The sequence below is a fragment of the Dermochelys coriacea genome, chromosome 4 (assembly GCF_009764565.3).
Source record: "Dermochelys coriacea isolate rDerCor1 chromosome 4, rDerCor1.pri.v4, whole genome shotgun sequence".
Taxonomy (NCBI): Eukaryota; Metazoa; Chordata; order Testudines; family Dermochelyidae; genus Dermochelys; species Dermochelys coriacea.
The window spans coordinates 146088824-146107066 of record NC_050071.1 but is presented as its reverse complement, the minus strand read 5'-3'; the positions used below and the strand labels follow the sequence as shown (position 1 = coordinate 146107066).

At 51.5% G+C, this 18243-nt stretch overlaps 1 protein-coding gene across 6 annotated transcripts in view; it reads right to left on the bottom strand.

Annotated features, from left to right (window-relative positions):
- Nucleotides 1-18243, bottom strand: part of LOC119854624 (dedicator of cytokinesis protein 2-like) — a 337122-nt gene that overhangs the window by 38125 nt on the left and 280754 nt on the right. For all 6 annotated transcript variants that reach the window (XR_006280678.1, XR_006280679.1, XM_038399401.2 and 3 more), the window contains 3 exons: nucleotides 2417-2517; nucleotides 2032-2090; nucleotides 745-893 (listed from right to left, as the gene is read on the bottom strand). Coding sequence is in view for 4 of the 6 variants with exons in the window: in XM_038399401.2 (XP_038255329.1) it covers nucleotides 745-893; nucleotides 2032-2090; nucleotides 2417-2517 (309 nt within the window). In the remaining 2 variants the exon portion in view is untranslated. The remainder of the gene's footprint in view (nucleotides 1-744; nucleotides 894-2031; nucleotides 2091-2416; nucleotides 2518-18243) is intronic.

Genomic DNA, 18243 nt, shown 5'->3' with positions numbered 1-18243 from the left:
AAACCGGTGTGTCACCAACAAGGACAAAACACGGAGAGGCTGGGTTGCTCCGCCCCTCCCTCCCTCGCTCACTCCGGGGGTCCTGAAACAAAAGCCATGGGGCAGGGGGGAGATGGCCATGGAGATCCCCTCAGCCTGGCTATGGAGCAGTGCGCTAGGGGTGGCATGTAGGTCTCTATTGAGAGCCAACCCAGGACAGTACCTACAGATGGGCTGTTTAGGGGGAGGGGCTCGGGTGCAACTGGAGTCCCCAGGCAGGGAGGGCAAGGGGTGCTCTGGAGAGGGGCCTAGAAAACCCAGGAAGGGAGGGTGAGGGTCAGGCTCGGGGGAGGGGCTCGGTTCAGTATCCCCCGGGAGGGCGAGGGTCACGCTTGGGGGAGGGGCTCAGCCCGGGTCCCCGGAAAGGAAGGGCAAGGGGTGCGCCAGGGCTGAGAGGCTCAGTTTCAAGGGCCTGGGACCAGGCGCAGGGGCTGAAGGGAGCTGCGTTCCTGTCAGGGCCAGCTGGGTCACGGCCGAGGGGGAAGGTGACAGGCCCTGTGCCTCATCTCTCCAGCGGGCCTCTGGCCCTGGTGCTCTCTTTTCCCAGAGCCTCCCCGCACTGCCCCTGTCATACTGGCACAGACCCCCGTGAGAGGGCTCATCACCGCAGCACGTCTCCTAGCCCAGGGCTGCTCTCATCCTTTGCCTTCTGACTACGCGCGCCCCTCCTTGCACCCTGCTGGCCCCAGACTCCTTGGTACGCACCATGCCGAAGGTCTTGGTCAGCTGGTACTCGCACAGCATCATGTCGAAGAAGATGGGGATGGTGGATTTACGCAGCTCCAGCTCAGGCACCAGCGTCATCTCCAGGATGGGGCCCACCATGCCAGGGATAAACTGAATCTTGTGATGGCCTGAGGCAGGGACAGGAACGGACTGGTGGGAAGGGTATTGCTCTCCCAGGACCCCCCCCTCTCCCCATGGTGGGAGAGCCCGCTCCTTCCTGCCATGGGCAGCCGCCCAGGGGCAGGATCTCCTTGGGGATGTGGCGGTATCACCCTGCCTGCCCATCCCTGTGGGACGCTGGCAGAATTTATTACGTGCCTTTCCGAGGCACCCAGATCAGGCCTAGCAACGAGCTGGGTCTTGCCCCGGAGAGAGCAGCATCCAGGAGCATGATGATCGGCAACAGGTATAAGGGACAGACAGACGGGGAACGGGGTTGCGTTGCAAGGGCCTTGTCAGTTGCACACCCACGTGGAACCAGCTCGAGACGGGAGATCGGATTCAGTCCCTCTCTGTAGTACCCCCTGCTGCTCCAGTCTTGCTCCCCACACCATGCAGCTCTTCTGATGCCCCTCAGTCCTGCCCCACAGCCCCTTGGCTATTCCAGCCCCGGGCTGTTTCTGTTTGGCTGGCTTGCGGAGAAAAATGCAAAGAACCAGGAGCCCCAGCTGTGCGCTCTGTCTGCCAGGCACCCGTGCGGAGGCTGATAAGTATTGCTCTAGCTGCCAAACCGAAAGGTAGGGAATTATTCTCACAGGCCAGTACTGGAATGGCCCAAAGAGGATGAGATGTATGACTGTTCTTCCCTAGTACAGACCTAGCAGGTCCTTCATGCCCCTTGGTACCTGGACTGCATGTGTCAGAACAGAGACAAGTGGAAAGCCAGGGACCAGAAAGCCAAGGCGGAAAGCTGATTGGCTACTCCTTGTAGTGGCTGATGTAACTTTTACTTGTAACGGACAGGGCACACAGAGATGACTTTCGAGGTTAACATCTGTGTAAGGTGAATGACACATCACTGCATGGGGCAACTTTCCGGAGTGCTGTGCTGTACCACTGGTGTATAGCAATAACCTGGACATTGGGTTTCTGCTTTCTGGAGTATATTTCATAACAAACCAAAGAGCCGTCATGCAAATGACTACGATCCTGCCCCTCAGGCTCAGCCATGCCTGGCCCCACCCCAGAGCTGCCCTGCCCAAGGCTCAAGCCCTTCCCACCCTGGCAAGACAGCAGCTGCCTCCAGCTGCCCTGCGCCAGCCTCACCTAGGTTGTACCACATGTCCCGGATGGCAGCTCCAATTGTGGCTCTCATGTCTCCGTACCTGATGCGATAAGGAGAGGGAATTATTCCCTCCAGCCCCTGTGCCGCCCGGACCATTCGAGGTGTCAATAAGGGCAGATTGGGGCTTCAGGGCTGGGAATCCAGCACCAAATCCACCCCCCTTTCCATCTTCGATGGAGGCTCTAGATGCAGCCAGTCTAGAGCATCACCGGAGAGCAGGGAATTCCCTGCCTGGTTACATGGCAAAATCAGGAGGCACTTCCAACCATTGAGGCCAGCAGAGGAGTCCAGGCTGTGGCCATGGAAGATGGGCTCCACAAGGTCCCATAACCCCCAGGGCCCAGTGGAGATAGGCAGGTGACTCACTTGGCAAGGATGGTCGTGCGCTTAGCCTGGGAGAAGTTCTCCAGCTGCAGGGAATCCTGGGTGAGGAAGGCAACTGCCAGGTGGAAATAATTGTTCCAAAGCTGTAAAGAAAAGATGGGCTCAAAGGTAGCTACAGAGATATCAGATGCGTGAGGGGCTGGGACCCAGAGGTGAGGGAGTGGGGCAATGCCAGGGAGTGGGGGGAAGGAGGGGAGTGAGATGGCAGGAGGCATAGATTCCGAGGCCAAAAGGGACAATTGTGAGCACATAGTCTAACACCTCTCCCTCTCCCTCCCCCGTACAGCCCAGCCCAGAGACCTGCCCCACAATAATTTCTAGAGCAGTTTTTAGAACAGGGGTGGGCAAACTTTTTGGCCTGAGGGCCACATCGGGGAATAGAAATTGTATGGTGGGTCATGAATGCTCACAAAATTGGGGTTGGGGTGCAGGAAGGGATGAGTGCTCTGGTTGGGGTTACAGGCTCTGGGGCAGGGCTGGGGATGAGGAGTCTGGGGTGTAGGAGGGTGCTCTGAGCTGCGACCAAGGGGTTTGGAGGGGGATCAGGGCTGGGGCAGGGGTGTGGGAAGGGGTGCAGGTTCTGGCTGGGGGTGCAGGCTCTGGGGTAGGGCTGGGGATGAGAGATTTGGGATGCAGGAGGGTGCTCTGTGCTGGGATCGAGGGGTCTGGAGAGGCTGGGGCAGGGGGTTGGGGTATAGGGAGAGGCTCGGGGTGCAAGCTCAGAGCAGCGCTTACCTCAAGCAGCTCCCGGAAGCAGTGGCATGTCCCTTCTCTGGCTCCTAGGCATGGAGTGGCCCGCACCCCTCGGAGCGGGGACATGCTGCTGCTTCTGGGAGCCATGTGGTGCGGTCCCTGACCCGGCTCTCCAGGGGGAGCTCTGGGCCGGCTTAAAACAGCTCGCGGGCTGTAGTTTGCCCAGCCCTGTTTTAGAAGAACATCCAATCTGGATTGAAAAATTGCCAGGAATGGTGAATCCACAAAGACCCTGGGTGAATTTGTTGGTGTATATATCTATATCTAGATAAATCTACATTGTGATTCATATATCTATGTAATATGTTTAGGTAATTGAGGCCTGGTATGAATGATGCGTGCTTGACATGAATATGTGTGTTGCAAGTTAGCAACCAAAGCAAGGACTTAAGGTCAAGGACTATTAGAACTATTTGTGCAAAAACAATCTTATGTTCTGTGGCAAATTGTCGGTACGATTTTGATGGGTCCCACGCTTCCTCTTCTTGGGGGGGAGGGGTGTTCAGGGCGCAGTTTCCTGCCCCTGAATTAGGGTATCTACTGTCCCACTAGTAACCCAGAGAAGGGTAGTGGATAGGGAGGGACCCGGGCCCACCCTCTACTCCGGGTCCCAGCCCAGAGACCTTAGGGAAGTGGCAAACCACTTGAACTAGTGCTTCCTTCCCCTGAGCTACTTCCCTCTCCTGCTCTTCAGCTTGTGGGGCTTCCTGCCCTCCCTCTGCACAAGCCAGTTGTCTCTTTACATAGGGTCTTGGTCTTCTAGCCAGTCACGGAATTTCTCCAAACTCTCCTCTACTTCAACTCCTCCAAACTGCTCTCTGCTCTAACTCCAAACCACTCTACTCCGACTCCTTCAAACTGCTCTCTGCTCCAACTCCTTCCCCTGGCTGATTGAAGCAGGGTTGTTTTTTTTTCAGGTGACTAGCTTCAGGCACTCTAATTGGCTTCAAGAAAAGGAGTACTTGTGGCACCTTAGAGACTAACAAATTTATTAGAGCATAAGCTTTCGTGAGCTACAGCTCACTTCATCGGATGCAGGTGCTTTTAATTAATCTACAAAAACCTTTCTTCCCTCTACAGGGAAAAAGGCTTCTCCTCATCCTGGGATTTACATATCTCTCCTATATCACTCTCCTGCTGCCTTCTGGCTATGCTGTATCACAGTTCTGAGAAAAATACTGAAAATCATCAGAAAGGAAACACCACCATGTGGACTGATATAAAATTGTATCAGAATTGGAGGAAATGGCACGCCTGGGATCATGGTGGTCCGCCCAGGATTGTCTCTTTGGAATTGTGTGGGTAGAAGGCCTAGTAACCAAAGGCAAAGAACCAAGGACGTAACAGAATGGACTGTAAATGGTGCCTATGATTTATGCAAATCAGAGTTGTTTATTGATCTAGAGTCCCGTGTGGATATAGATGTGGTTTTGCTGGCTACCCACATCTTATGATCTTATCCTGACGGAGAGGGCTGTCCCTAGCCATTTGGGTGCCCTACACAGCCCCTGCGCGACAGGGCTGTGTGGGGCCCCAGGCCTCCCCTGCCCCCGGGGTCTGGGAGGCAGGAGCTGTGGGCGGCACTTTTGGGGGCCCCACAGACCCAGAGTGGCCTGGGGGATTAGCGGCCTGGGGGGCCGGGAGCAGCCTGCTGCGCTTCCCTCGCCCCCAACCCAGTCGTGTCACGTCCCCAACCCAGGGGAGGGGGCTTGGGGGAAGGGATCCTCACCCCCACACTCACTGGCAGCGGCGGGAAGCGGAGCAGTCTGGCCCCAGCCCGCTCTACTCTGCCAGCTCCCAGCCGTGTCACTCCGCTTCCCGCTGCCAATTTTTGTGTCATCTGCAAACTTCAGTGATGATTTTGTTTTCTTCCACGTCATTGATAAAAACATTAAATAGCGTAGGGTCAAGAACCGATCCCTGTGGGACCCCACTGGAAACAGACCTCCTTGATTATGATTCTCCATTTACTATTACATTTTGAGATTTACCAGTTAGCCAGCTTTTAATCCATTTAATGTGTACCATGTTTAATTTCATATCGGTCTAGTTTTTTGATCAAAATGTTGTAGGGTACCAAATCAAGCACCTCACAGATGTCTATGTGTAGTACAGCAACACTGTTACCTTTATCAATCATATTTGTCACCTCCTCAAAAAAATATCAAGTTTGACAGGATCTATTTTCCATAAACCCAGGTAATTGGCATTTATTACATCACTGTCCTTTAACTCTTTATTAATCGAGACCCAACCACTCCATTGTCTTACACAGGACTGATGTCAGGCTGAGAGACCAGTAATTAACCAGGTCATCCTGCTTTCCCTTTTTAACATTGGCACGTTAGCTCTCTTCCGTCCCCTGGAACTTTCCCAGTGCTCCAAGACTCACTGAAAATCAACCATCCAGCAAGCTCCTCAGCCAGCTCTTTTAAAACTCTGGATGCAAATCAGCTGGACCTGCTGATTTAAAAATGTCTCACTGTAGTAGCTTCTGTTTAACATCTTCCAAAGAGAGGAGTGAAATGGAAAGAGCATCATCATATGAGGAGGCTGCATCATCTAGTTTTTTCCCCAAATACAGAACAGAAATATTTACTGAACACTCCTGCCTTTTCTGCACAATTATTGAGAATTTGGAATCGCTGTCGGCACATTGGCACTGACAATGGTGGCCTGCGGGTCTCTGGACAAGCGTATGTGGTGCACTGCAGGTTGGCCATTGACTCCCTTGGGGACTGAATCAAGCCCGTGGGCAATGTAAGATCACATGGCAAACCCTACCCCAAACCGGCTCGGCTCGGCTCAGCCTGCAGCCTGGCTCCACACCCGCAGCCAGACTGGTGTCACTCAGGGTGGTAATGTCTATTATGCCTCTCAGGGGTTTGGCAGTAAGGCCTGTTCTCCGTTCCGGTCTGGTCAGTGTCAAGAAGGGTTCTGAGGTTCCAGGGCCCCAAAGTCTGCCTAGGAATCTCAGTCTGGTTCCGACCGCTGAGTTGGATGCTCAGCTGGAGCAGCGGCTGGACAGGTACAACAAGGGCTGGCTGTGTTTTGGTCTCCTTTTCAGTCCCTGTCTCCGCACTGGGGAGAGCAGCATGTGCCTAAAAAGGCCGGGTCTGTCTCCTCAGGAGGACAAGAGCTCCGGATCTGTGCTGGTGTGTGAAGCATGACCACCCACCTAATGCCGCCCGCTGTGACTAAGGACTGCCGGCCACATCCTCTGCCTGTCCACGGCCCCAGGGCCCCTGTACTCTGGGGAGCTGATTGGGTTAAACAAGGAACAAGTTGCAGGATGAACAGTCTGTGCAAAGTGTTTCCCACTCTCTTGCCCAAGCAGCTGGTGCCGGGCCGGTGCAATCAATGCTCCAGACATGGCAGCTAACAGGGCTGTAGGATTTGTATTCAGAGTTGTCCTTCTCCTTGAGGTGCCAAAGAGCCTCACCTGCCCATGGCTGTAGTGATTGGCTAGTGACTGCACATTTAATACTGGATTCCCCATATGCCATCACAAGGCTTCTTCGCTATCCTCTCCATTGCAGGGGCACCATTTATGGAGGGTGAGGGGGGCTCCCTCCCATTTCTTACCAAAGCTCTGCTTGCCCAGCCCCCGGCAGAGCTCTTAAGGGCAGTGCAGCCTCAGTGTGGACTGTGATGAGTTCTGTGCTGCTCCCAGTTTGCGCCCCTGGGGCAGGGAGTCAGGATTTTGTTTACAAACAGCGGCAGGGTAATTAAGATAAGAAAGGGCTGGTTGTTCAACTAAATTAAGGTTTCAGAGTAGCAGCCGTGTTAGTCTGTATTCGCAAAAAGAAAAGGAGTACTTGTGGCACCTTAGAGACTAACAAATTTATTAGAGCATAAGCTTTCGTGAGCTACAGCTCACTTCATCGGATGCATTTGGTGGAAAAAACAGAGGAGAGATTTATATACACACACACAGAGAACATGAAACAATGGGTTTATCATACACACTGTAAGGAGAGTGATCACTTAAGATAAGCCATCACCATCAGCAGGGGGTTACTCTTAGCCCAGCGGAAGAATCTGTACTATCTCGGGGCCTCTCCTTTTGCCCCTCCACCCCCACGAACATGATACAGTTCTGTGGTGACCTAGAATCCTATTTTCGACGTCTCAGACTCAAGGAATATTTCCAACACACCTCTGACCAACATATTAACCCACAGAGACCTTCCTGCCAACACTACAAAAAGAAGGATTCTAGGTGGACTCCTCCTGAAGGTCGAAACAGCAGCCTGGATTTCTACATAGACTGCTTCCGCCGACGTGCACGAGCTGAAATTGTGGAAAAGCAGCATCGCTTACCCCATAACCTCAGCCATGCAGAACACAGTGCCATCCACAGCCTCAGAAACAACTCTGACATCATAATCAAAAAGGCTGACAAAGGAGGTGCTGTCGTCATCATGAATAGGTCAGAGTATGAACAAGAGGCTACTAGGCAGCTCTCCAACACCACTTTCTACAAGCCATTACCCTCTGATCCCACTGAGAGTTACCAAAAGAAACTACAGCATTTGCTCAAGAAACTCCCTGAAAAAGCACAAGAACAAATCCGCACAGACACACCCCTGGAGCCAGGACCTGGGGTATTCTATCTGCTACCCAAGATCCATAAACCTGGAAATCCTGGACGCCCCATCATCTCAGGCATTGGCACCCTGACAGCAGGATTGTCTGGCTATGTAGACTCCCTCCTCAGGCCCTTCGTTACCAGCACTCCCAGCTATCTTCGAGACACCACCGATTTCCTGAGGAAACTACAGTCCATTGGTGATCTTCCTAAAAACACCATCCTAGCCACTATGGATGTAGAAGCCTCTACACCAACATTCCACACAAAGATGGACTACAAGCCGTCAGGAACAGTATCCCCGATACTGTCACGGCTAACCTGGTGGCAGAACTTTGTGACTTTGTCCTGACCCATAACTATTTCACATTTGGTGACAATGTATACCTTCAAATCAGCGGCACTGCGATGGGTACCCGCATGGCCCCACAGTATGCCAACATTTTTATGGCTGACTTAGAACAACGCTTCCTCAGCTCTCATTCCCTAATGCCCCTACTCTACTTGCGCTACATTGATGACATCTTCATCATCTGGACCCATGGAAAAGAAGCTCTTGAGGAATTCCACCATGATTTCAACAATTTCCATCCCACCATCAACCTCAGCCTGGACCAGTCCACACAAGAGATCCACTTCCTGGACACTACGGTGCTAATAAGCGATGGTCACATAAACACCACCCTATATCGGAAACCTACTGACCGCTATTCCTACCTACATGCCTCTAGCTTTCATCCAGATCATACCACTCGATCCATTGTCTACAGCCAAGCGCTACGATATAACCGCATTTGCTCCAACCCCTCAGACAGAGACAAACACCTACAAGATCTCTATCATGCATTCCTACAACTACAGTACCCACCTGCTGAAGTGAAGAAACAGATTGACAGAGCCAGAAGAGTACCCAGAAGTCACCTACTACAGGACAGGCCCAACAAAGAAAACAACAGAACGCCACTAGCCATCACCTTCAGCCCCCAACTAAAACCCCTCCCACCATCATCAAGGATCTACAACCTATCCTGAAGGACGAGCCATCGCTCTCTCAGATCTTGGGAGACAGACCAGTCCTTGCTTACAGACAGCCCCCCAATCTGAAGCAAATACTCACCAGCAACCACACACCACACAACAGAACCACTAACCCAGGAACCTATCCTTGCAACAAAGCCCGTTGCCAACTCTGTCCACATATCTATTCAGGGGATACCATCATAGGGCCTAATCACATCAGCCACACTATCAGAGGCTCGTTCACCTGCGCATCTACCAATGTGATATATGCCATCATGTGCCAGCAATGCCCCTCTGCCATGTACATTGGCCAAACTGGACAGTCTCTACGTAAAAGAATGAATGGACACAAATCAGACGTCAAGAATTATAACATTCAAAAACCAGTTGGAGAACACTTCAATCTCTCTGGTCACTCGATCACAGACCTAAGAGTGGCTATACTTCAACAAAAAAGCTTCAAAAACAGACTCCAACGAGAGACTGCTGAATTGGAATTAATTTGCAAACTGGATACAATTAACTTAGGCTTGAATAGAGACTGGGAATGGATGAGTCATTACACAAAGTAAAACTATTTCCCCATGGTATTTCTCCCTCCCACCCCACCCCCCACTGTTCCTCTGATATTCTTGTTAACTGCTGGAATTAGCCTACCTGCTTGTCACCATGAAAGGTTTTCCTCCTTCCCCCCCCCTGCTGTTGGTGATGGCTTATCTTAAGTGATCACTCTCCTTACAGTGTGTATGATAAACCCATTGTTTCATGTTCTCTGTGTGTGTGTATATAAATCTCTCCTCTGTTTTTTCCACCAAATGCATCCGATGAAGTGAGCTGTAGCTCACGAAAGCTTATGCTCTAATAAATTTGTTAGTCTCTAAGGTGCCACAAGTACTCCTTTTCTTTTTGCAACTAAATTAAGGATCTGGAAGTCCTTAGATGAACCTGTAAAACAGGAATCCTTCTGTGTGGAGGGTGGGGGTGTTGAAGCATAGCAGAAATACAGCCAAGGTTACATTCAGAAGAGATTTCCGAAGAGATTGCTTTTTTCCACCAAATGCATCCGATGAAGATGAAGTGAGCTGTAACTCACGAAAGCTTATGCTCTAATCAATTTGTTAGTCTCTAAGGTGCCATAAGTACACCTTTTCTATTCAGAAGAGAGACGGGTACCCAGAAATCACCTACTACAGGACAGGCCCAACAAGGAAAATAACAGAACACCACTGGCCATCACGTACAGACCCCAGCTCAAACCTCTCCAGCACATTATCAACAATCTACAACCTATCCTGGAAAATGATCCCTCACTCTCACAGACCTTGGGAGGCAGGCCAGTCCTCACTTACAAACAGTCCCCACACCTGAAGCAAATACTCACCACCAACTACACACCACACCACAGAAACACTAACCCAGGAACCAATCCCTGTAACAAACCCCATTCCTACTCTGTCCCCATATCTACTCTAGTGACACCATCAGAGGACCCGGCCACAGCAGCCACACCATTAGAGGCTCATTCACCTGCACATCTATTACTGTTATATATGCCATCATGTGCCAGCAATGCCCCTCTGCCATGTACATTGGCCAAACTGGACAGTCCCTTCGTAAAAGAATAAATGGACACAAATCGGACATCAGGCATGGTAATGCTCCGAGGTCAGACCCAGGAAGGTGGAAGCCGTGTGAGCTTCTTGCCCTGAAGACAGGCTGCTCCCAGAGAGGAGACGTCACCAGAGTCCTGCCTGGCTTCGTAGGGAGCAGTTCCAGAGCATCGCCCGGGGACTCCGTGACAGTGCCACCAGACTCCTTGTTGTTTTTGTGGATACAGACTAACACGGCTACACCCTGATATTCAGAAGAGAGGGAGATTTGGGAGGTAAGTGAAAAGAAGGGCCCTAAACCCCAGGGCAGGGCGAACAGTGAATAGAGAAGTTCCCACTCTGCGTGTGGCACTTCTGTGGCCCCATCACCATAGTATGTCTACCTAGTCTACCTACATAGTATGACCACCTAATGGTCTCCAACCTTTTTATGCACAGATCACTTTTTGAATTGAAGATCAACCCAGGATCTACCCTGCCCCTTTCCCAAGGTCCCACCCCGCTCACTCCAACCCCGCCTCTCTTGGTCACTCGCTCTCCCCGACCCTCACTCACTTTCACTGGGCTGGGGCCGAGGGGTTCGGTGTGTGGGAGGGGGCTCCTGGCTAAGCCTGGGACAGGGGGTTGGGGTGCAAGAGGGGTGAGGGGTGTAAGCTCTGGGAGGGAGTTTGGGTGTAGGAGTGGGCTCCGGGCTGGGGCAGGGGACTGGGGTGTGGGAGGGGGTGCGAGGTTCAGGCTCTGGCTGGGAGGCACTTACCACAGGTAGCTCCCAGTCAACAGCGCAACGGGGCTAAAGGAGGCTGCCAGTGCCTGCCCTTGCCCCACACCGCTCCCAGAAGTGACTGGCATGTCTCTGCTGCCCCTGGGGGAGGGGCAGATGGCTCTGTGCACTGCTGCTGCCCCCACCCCCCAGCACTGACTCCGCACCTCCCATTGGCCAGGAACTGCAGCCAATGGGTGCTGAGGGGGCGGCACTTGTGGGCATGGCAGCGTGCGGAGACCTGCTGCCCCCCCAGCCTGTGGGGCCGCAAGCACCGCCCCCGCACTACAAACCCAATTAGCGCTAATGAAGCAGAAACAGAAGGCTGCAGAACTGCGGAATGTGGCTGACAAGCTGTGATGAAGTGCGAATTTTTCTTAATATTTTGTATGAATACTGTATGTGCCTCAGTTTCCCCTATGTGCTACATGGTTACTAGGTGGTGAGAAAAGGGGGTTTATTTTTTGTAGCAATCCAGATGTGACTAACGCTGGCTGTCTGCGGCCCCATGCCCATGACATTTCCACAAGACAATGGCCTGGACATTTGGTGCCTAGCAACTATCGACTGGGACTGGTGACCCCTCTCCAGACAGTTTTGGCCAGTGGGAGAACAAAGAGCGAAGGAGAATGACCAGGGGACCTGTTTTGCCTGGGAATCAGAACAAAGGAGGAGGAAGAAAAGGAGTACTTGTGGCACCTTAGAGACTAACAAGTTTATTTGAGCATAAGCTTTCGTGAGCTACAGCTCACTTCATCGGATGCATGAAGGAGGAGGAGTGGCCCTTGGGTGTGGCAGAGTGTGGGCGGCTGGAAGCAGGACTCACGCTTTTGGACTGGCACTCGAGGGGCGTCAGAGAGAGCTCGGGGGTCTGGGCACACCCAGATGAATGCTCCTGTAACTGTTCCATTCTCTATGCTAACCCAGTACGGTCTATGTTGTTTCCAGACATCAACTAACCTCGTCTGCTGTAACAGCGCTGGCTGAGAGTCACACCAGCCTAAAGAGGTCAGGGGTGCATTGTTCCCTTTGGCTGTGCAGCCTTCCCCAGGTGTCTAATTCAAATGAACTCACCAAGGGAAGCTCATAGCATGAGGCAGGGTTCCCAAGGCTCCAGGGCTCGATGTCAGGAGGTGAAGAAGCCAAGGGGCTCACCCTAGGGAGAGAGTGTAACCCTGAGGGGTTAGCACTCTGAAGGGGTCCTCTGAAGGACTATTCCAGAGCTGTGAGAGCAGCAGACCTGTGGATCTATGACACAAGCATGACATGAAGGACTTCTAAGAAGCTCTCCGGGCTGTGCAAGGGCTCAAAATTCAGCACCTCAGCCCCTGTCCTCACAGATGGGAAGTGGCTGCTCACAGACAAGGGTGATATTCTCCCTCACTGCGCAGAGCACTTGCTAGTCTCCTGACCTGTCAATCCACTCTGTGACGAAGCCATTGATTCACTCCTGCAGCGCCCTGTCTGTTGTCCCTTCATTCCACGAGGTTAAAAGGCAGCTGTCCGGGGCAAGTCTCCAGCTTGCCGGCCTTCCACCTGATGTGTACAAATGTGGAGGTGCCTCCCGGACAGGAAACCACCAGACTTTTCAAGACTCTGTGCCCAGGGGTGTAAGGATGCGTTCAAAGCCCAGCTCTCCCAAAGGGAGGGAAGCATACCTAGCTGTGACAGCCATCGCGGAACCGCACCGCTGTCTGCAGCAGGGAAAATCCTTGCTCCACAGGCTCATCTCTCACCCAGTGGACTCAGTGTGGCTTTGGTGCTGGCCATGGCGCGATGACCATGATTTCTGCAGCCCTACCAGTGCCAGAGAAGGCATCTGTACATGGTGTTTGCTGACCTGACCAAGGCCTACAACATGGTCAATCGCCAGGGCCTATGGAAACACCTTCATGAATCCAGCTGCCCAGAGATGATGATTGCTGTAATCTGCTCAGTTCATGGGGGCGTGATGGCCCAGGGATGGAGTGGGTGACTCATCAGAAGCCTTCCCCATCAGCGGGCACCAAACAAGGAAGTGCAATGGCTCCAGCCCTCTTTGCCTTTGTCTTTTCAGCCACTTTCTTGTTCGCAGTCCAGGACTTTGACAGAGGCACACACATCTGGATGGGAGGGTGGTCTGTTCAGTGTGCAGTGACTCAGGGCCTGCACCAAGGTAACTGAACAGCTACTAAGAGAGCTCCTGTTTGCTGATCACTGTCCCTTCACTAATGACAGGTTTCAGAGTAGCAGCCATGTTAGTTTGTATTCGCAAAAAAGAAAAGGAGTACTTGTGGCACCTTAGCGACTAACAAATTTATTTGAGCATAAGCTTTCGTGAGCTACAGCTCACTTCATCGGATGCATTTGGTGGAAAATACAGTGGGGAGATTTATATACACACACAGAGAACATGAAACAATGGGTTTATCATACACACTGTAAGGAGAGTGATCACTTAAGATGAGCCATCACCAGCAGCAGGGGGGGGAAAGGAGGAAAACCTTTCATGGTGACAAGCAAGGGAGGCTATTTCCAGCAGTTAACAAGAATATCAGAGGAACAGTGGGGGGTGGGGTGGGGTGGGGGGGAGAAATAACATGGGGAAATAGTTTTACTTACAACTCTGTGTGTGTATATAAACTGTGTGTGTGTGTGTCTATATAAATCTCCCCACTGTATTTTCCACCAAATGCATCTGATGAAGTGAGCTGTAGCTCACGAAAGCTTATGCTCAAATAAATTTGTTAGTCTCTAAGGTGCCACAAGTCCTCCTTTTCTTTTTGTCCCTTCGCTGTGCACATGCTCGAGGACATTCAGCTATTGAGGGCCGCTCTGCGTATGATACAAAATGTTTCGGTTTCACACTGTGCCTTACAGAGATGGAGTCATGGAACCGCCAGCATCACAAGCACCTTGATCCCATGGTCACAACTGACAACATTCGCTCTGCTCAGTCAGGCAGTTCTGCCACCTGGTCAGCACACTTTCCAGCAAGGCCACGCTGGGTGAGGGGATCACTCGGTGCCTGGCAAAGGCCACGCTGGCATCTGGCAGGCTCACCCACAGGCTCTGGAGGGAGTATGGAGTCTGCCTCAGAATCCAGATACAAAGCTACCGTGCTGTTGGACTCACTCCTCTCGGGCTGCAAGACAAGGACACTGTACCAATGCCACATCGACCAGCTGGAGAGCTTCCACCTTCGCTGCCAAAGATCCTTTGGCAACCTGAAGTGACAGGACAGAATCCCAACACTGAAGTCCTGGCGAGGCGCCAAATCCCTGGCCTTGAGTGCACGCTCATCAGGGCTCAGCTTTGCTGGGTCAGACTCATGGTCTGCATGGAGGCTTCCCGAAAGTGGTGCTCTGCAGCCAGCTGAGCATGGGAACCTGCTGTAAGGGTCGACCCATCCTCAGATATAAAGACACCTTCAAGGCCAACCTCAAAGCATGTAGGATAGATCTTAAAACCTGGCAACTCATTGCACTTGACGGACCTAGAGGGAGAGGTCTGTGCCATGAGACCATGTCCACTTTTGAGGAGTGATGTGTGAGGTCAATGCAGAAGAAGAGAGCACATCATGAGGCCAACACCTCAAACCCTCCCCACAACGATTACACTCACAAGACATGCAACCGCATTTGCAAATCCAGGACTGGACTCACTTCCCACGTGAGACATAGGCGCCGACCCCAGCGAGCTGCATCCCTGCTCCTTCGCCTACCTCCCAAGCGCTTCCTGCCCCGCCGCCACCAATCAGCTGTTTGGCGGCGCTTTGGACTTTCCGCGAGAGGCGGGGACGAGGTGCGCTCAGGGGAGGAGGCAGAGAAGAGGCGGGGCAGGGGCAGGGACTTGGGGGAAAGGATGGAATGGGGGTGGAGCAAGGGCAGTGTAGGGAAGGGAAGAGGCGGGGCCGGGGCGGGGGGATGGTCGAGCTCCCACCGGGCAAAGGGGAAGTCGGCGCCTATGATGTGAGAAGCCACAAAATCAAATCAATCTAGAACTTAAGTCAGCACTAGCTGAACATTCATCCATGAGCAATGGGAGAATGCATCCATCCATTGATAATTCTACCATTTCCATCTAGTAATTGACAAATGGTCGAGTTCAGGATCCTGACACAGGGAAGAAAGGAGAGCAGCAGAATACGGACCCTGGACTTCAGAAAAACAGACTTTGACCCCCTCAGGGAACTGATGGGCAGGATCCCCTGGGAGAATAACATGAGGGGGAAAGGAGTCCAAGAGGGCTGGCTGTATTTTAAAGAATCCTTATTGAGGTTACAGGGACAAACCATCCCGATGTGTAGAAAGAATAGTAAATATGGCAGGCGACCAGCTTGGCTTAACAGTGAAATCCTTGCTGATCTTAAACACAAAAAAAAAAGCTTACAAGAAATGGAAGCTTGGACAAATGACCAGGGAAGAGTATAAAAATATTGCTCGGGCATGCAGGAGTGAAATCAGGAAGGCCAAATCACACCCGGAGTTGCAGCTAGCAAGAGATGTTAAGAATAACAAGAAGGGTTTCTTCAGGTACGTTAGCAACAAGAAGAAAGTCAAGGAAAGTGTGGGCCCCTCACTGAATGAGGGAGGCAACCTAGTGACAGAGGATGTGGAAAAAGCTAATGAACTCAATGCTTTTTTTGCCTCTGTCTTCACGAACAAGGTCAGCTCCCAGACTACTGCAGTGGGCAGCACAGCATGGGGAGGAGGGGACCAGCCCTCTGTGGAGAAAGAAGTGGTTCGGGACTATTTAGAAAAGCTGGACGAGCACAAGTCCATGGGGCTGGATGCGCTGCATCCAAGAGTGCTAAAGGAGTTGGCGGATGTGATTGCAGAGCCATTGGCCATTATCTTTGAAAACTCATGGCGATCGGGGGAGGTCCCGGACGACTGGAAAAAGGCTAATGTAGCGCCCATCTTTAAAAAAGGGAAGTGGATCCTGGGAACTACAGGCCAGTCAGCCTCACCTCAGTCCCTGGAAAAATCATGGAGCAGGTCCTCAAGGAATCAATTCTGAAGCACTTAGAGGAGAGGAAAGTGATCAGGAACAGTCAGCATGGATTCACCAAGGCCAAGTCATGCCTGACTAATCTAATTGCCTTCTATGACGAGATAACTGGCTCTGTGGACGAGAGGAAAGCAGTGGACATGTTGTTCCTTGACTTTAGCAAAGCTTTTGACACAGTCTCCCACAGTATTCTTGCCAGCAAGTTAAAGAAGTATGGGCTGGATGAATAGAAAATAAGGTGGATAGAAAGCTGGCTAGATTGTCGGGCTCAATGGGTAGTGATCAATGGCTCCATGTCTAGTTGGCAGCCAGTATCAATTGGAGTGCCCCAAGGGTCGGTCCTCTGTCCGGTTTTATTCAATATCTTCATTAATGATCTGGAGGATGGCGTGGATTGCACCCTCAGCAAGTTTGCAGATGATACTAAACTGGGAGGAGAGGTAGACTGGAGGGTAGGGATAGGATACAGAGGGCCCTAGACAAATTAGAGGATTGGGCCAAAAGAAATCTGATGAGGTTCAACAAGGACAAGTGCAGAGTCCTGCACTTAGGACGGAAGAATCCCATGCACCGCTACATTCTATGGACCGAATGGCTCGGCAGCAGTTCTGCAGGAAAGGACCTAGGGGTTACCGTGGACGAGAAGCTGGATATGAGTCAACAGTGTGCCCTTGTTGCCAAGAAGGCCAATGGCATTTTGGGATCTATAAGTAGGGGCATTGCCGGCAGATCGAGGGACGTGATCGTTCCCCTTTATTCGACATTGGTGAGGCCTCATCTGGAGTACTGTGTCCAGTTTTGGGCCCCACACTACAAGAAGGATGTGGAAAAATTGGAAAGCGTCCAGTGGAAGGCAACAAAAATGATTAGGGGACTGGTACACATGACTTATGAGGAGAGGCTGAGGGAACTGGGATTGTTTAGTCTGGGGAAGAGAAGAATGAGGGGGGATTTGATAGCTGCTTTCAACTACCTGAAAGGGGGTTCCAAAGAGGTTGGATTTAGACTGTTCTCAGTGGTAGCAGATGACAGAACGAGGAGTAATGGTCTCAAGTTGCAGTGGGGGAGGTTTAGGTTGGATATTAGGAAAAACGTTTTCACTAGGAGGGTGGTGAAGCACTGGAATGCGTTACCTAGGGAGGTGGCGGAATCTCCTTCCTTTGAGGTTTTTAAGGTCAGGCTTGAGAAAGCCCTGGCTGGGATGATTTAGTTGGGGATTGGTCCTGCTTTGAGCAGGGGGTTGGACTAGATGACCTCCTGAGGTCCCTTCCAACCCTGATATTCTTGATTCTATGAAATACTTTGTCGGGATTTTTTCTGTTCCTAATATACTTTAAAAACTCCTCATTGTCTTTAACTCTGCTGGCCAAAGAGTTCTCCTTGTGTCCCTTGGCTTCCCTTATCAATTGTATACAATTCCTAACTTTCCCATTCTTCTATTTATTATTATATATTATTAAGCTGTCTTCACCTCCCCTCTAAACCAGGTTGTTTTTCAATCAGCACAGCCTTCTTCCTCAGTTGTGGAACTGTGGCTGTTTGGGCATCAAGTAAGTTCTTAGATAATTCCCAATTATCATTCACATTTTTATGATTAAATGCTTGCTGCCAGCTGATCTGGCTCATAATCATATTCAGCTTAGTGAAACTGGCCCTATTAAAGCACCAAGTACATCTATTACTGGTCTGGACTTTATTCTGCTTGCACATTATAAATGTGATCACATCATGATCACTTGTTCCAAAGCTACCATTAATTTTTGGTGCTTTGATCATTTCCTTTTTGCCAGGACAAGGGCTCATAAAGAATTCCCTAGTGCTGGTTGAAAGCCATTTTGACTTAGGAGAGCGAAGAGGCCACGTACCAGAGGTGTATGTGCAGGGGACTGCAGAGGTCAGGATCCAGGGACATGCGGGGGGTGGGAGGAGGCTAGAGACCAGAGATGAATGGGGATAGGAACCAGGGATGAGGGAGAGGCTAGAGAACAGAGATATAGGTGGTGTAGGGACCAGAGATGTAGAAGGGGCAGAAACCAGAGATGAAGGGGAGGCAGGAACGAGGGCAGGGGCTGACCGCATCTCA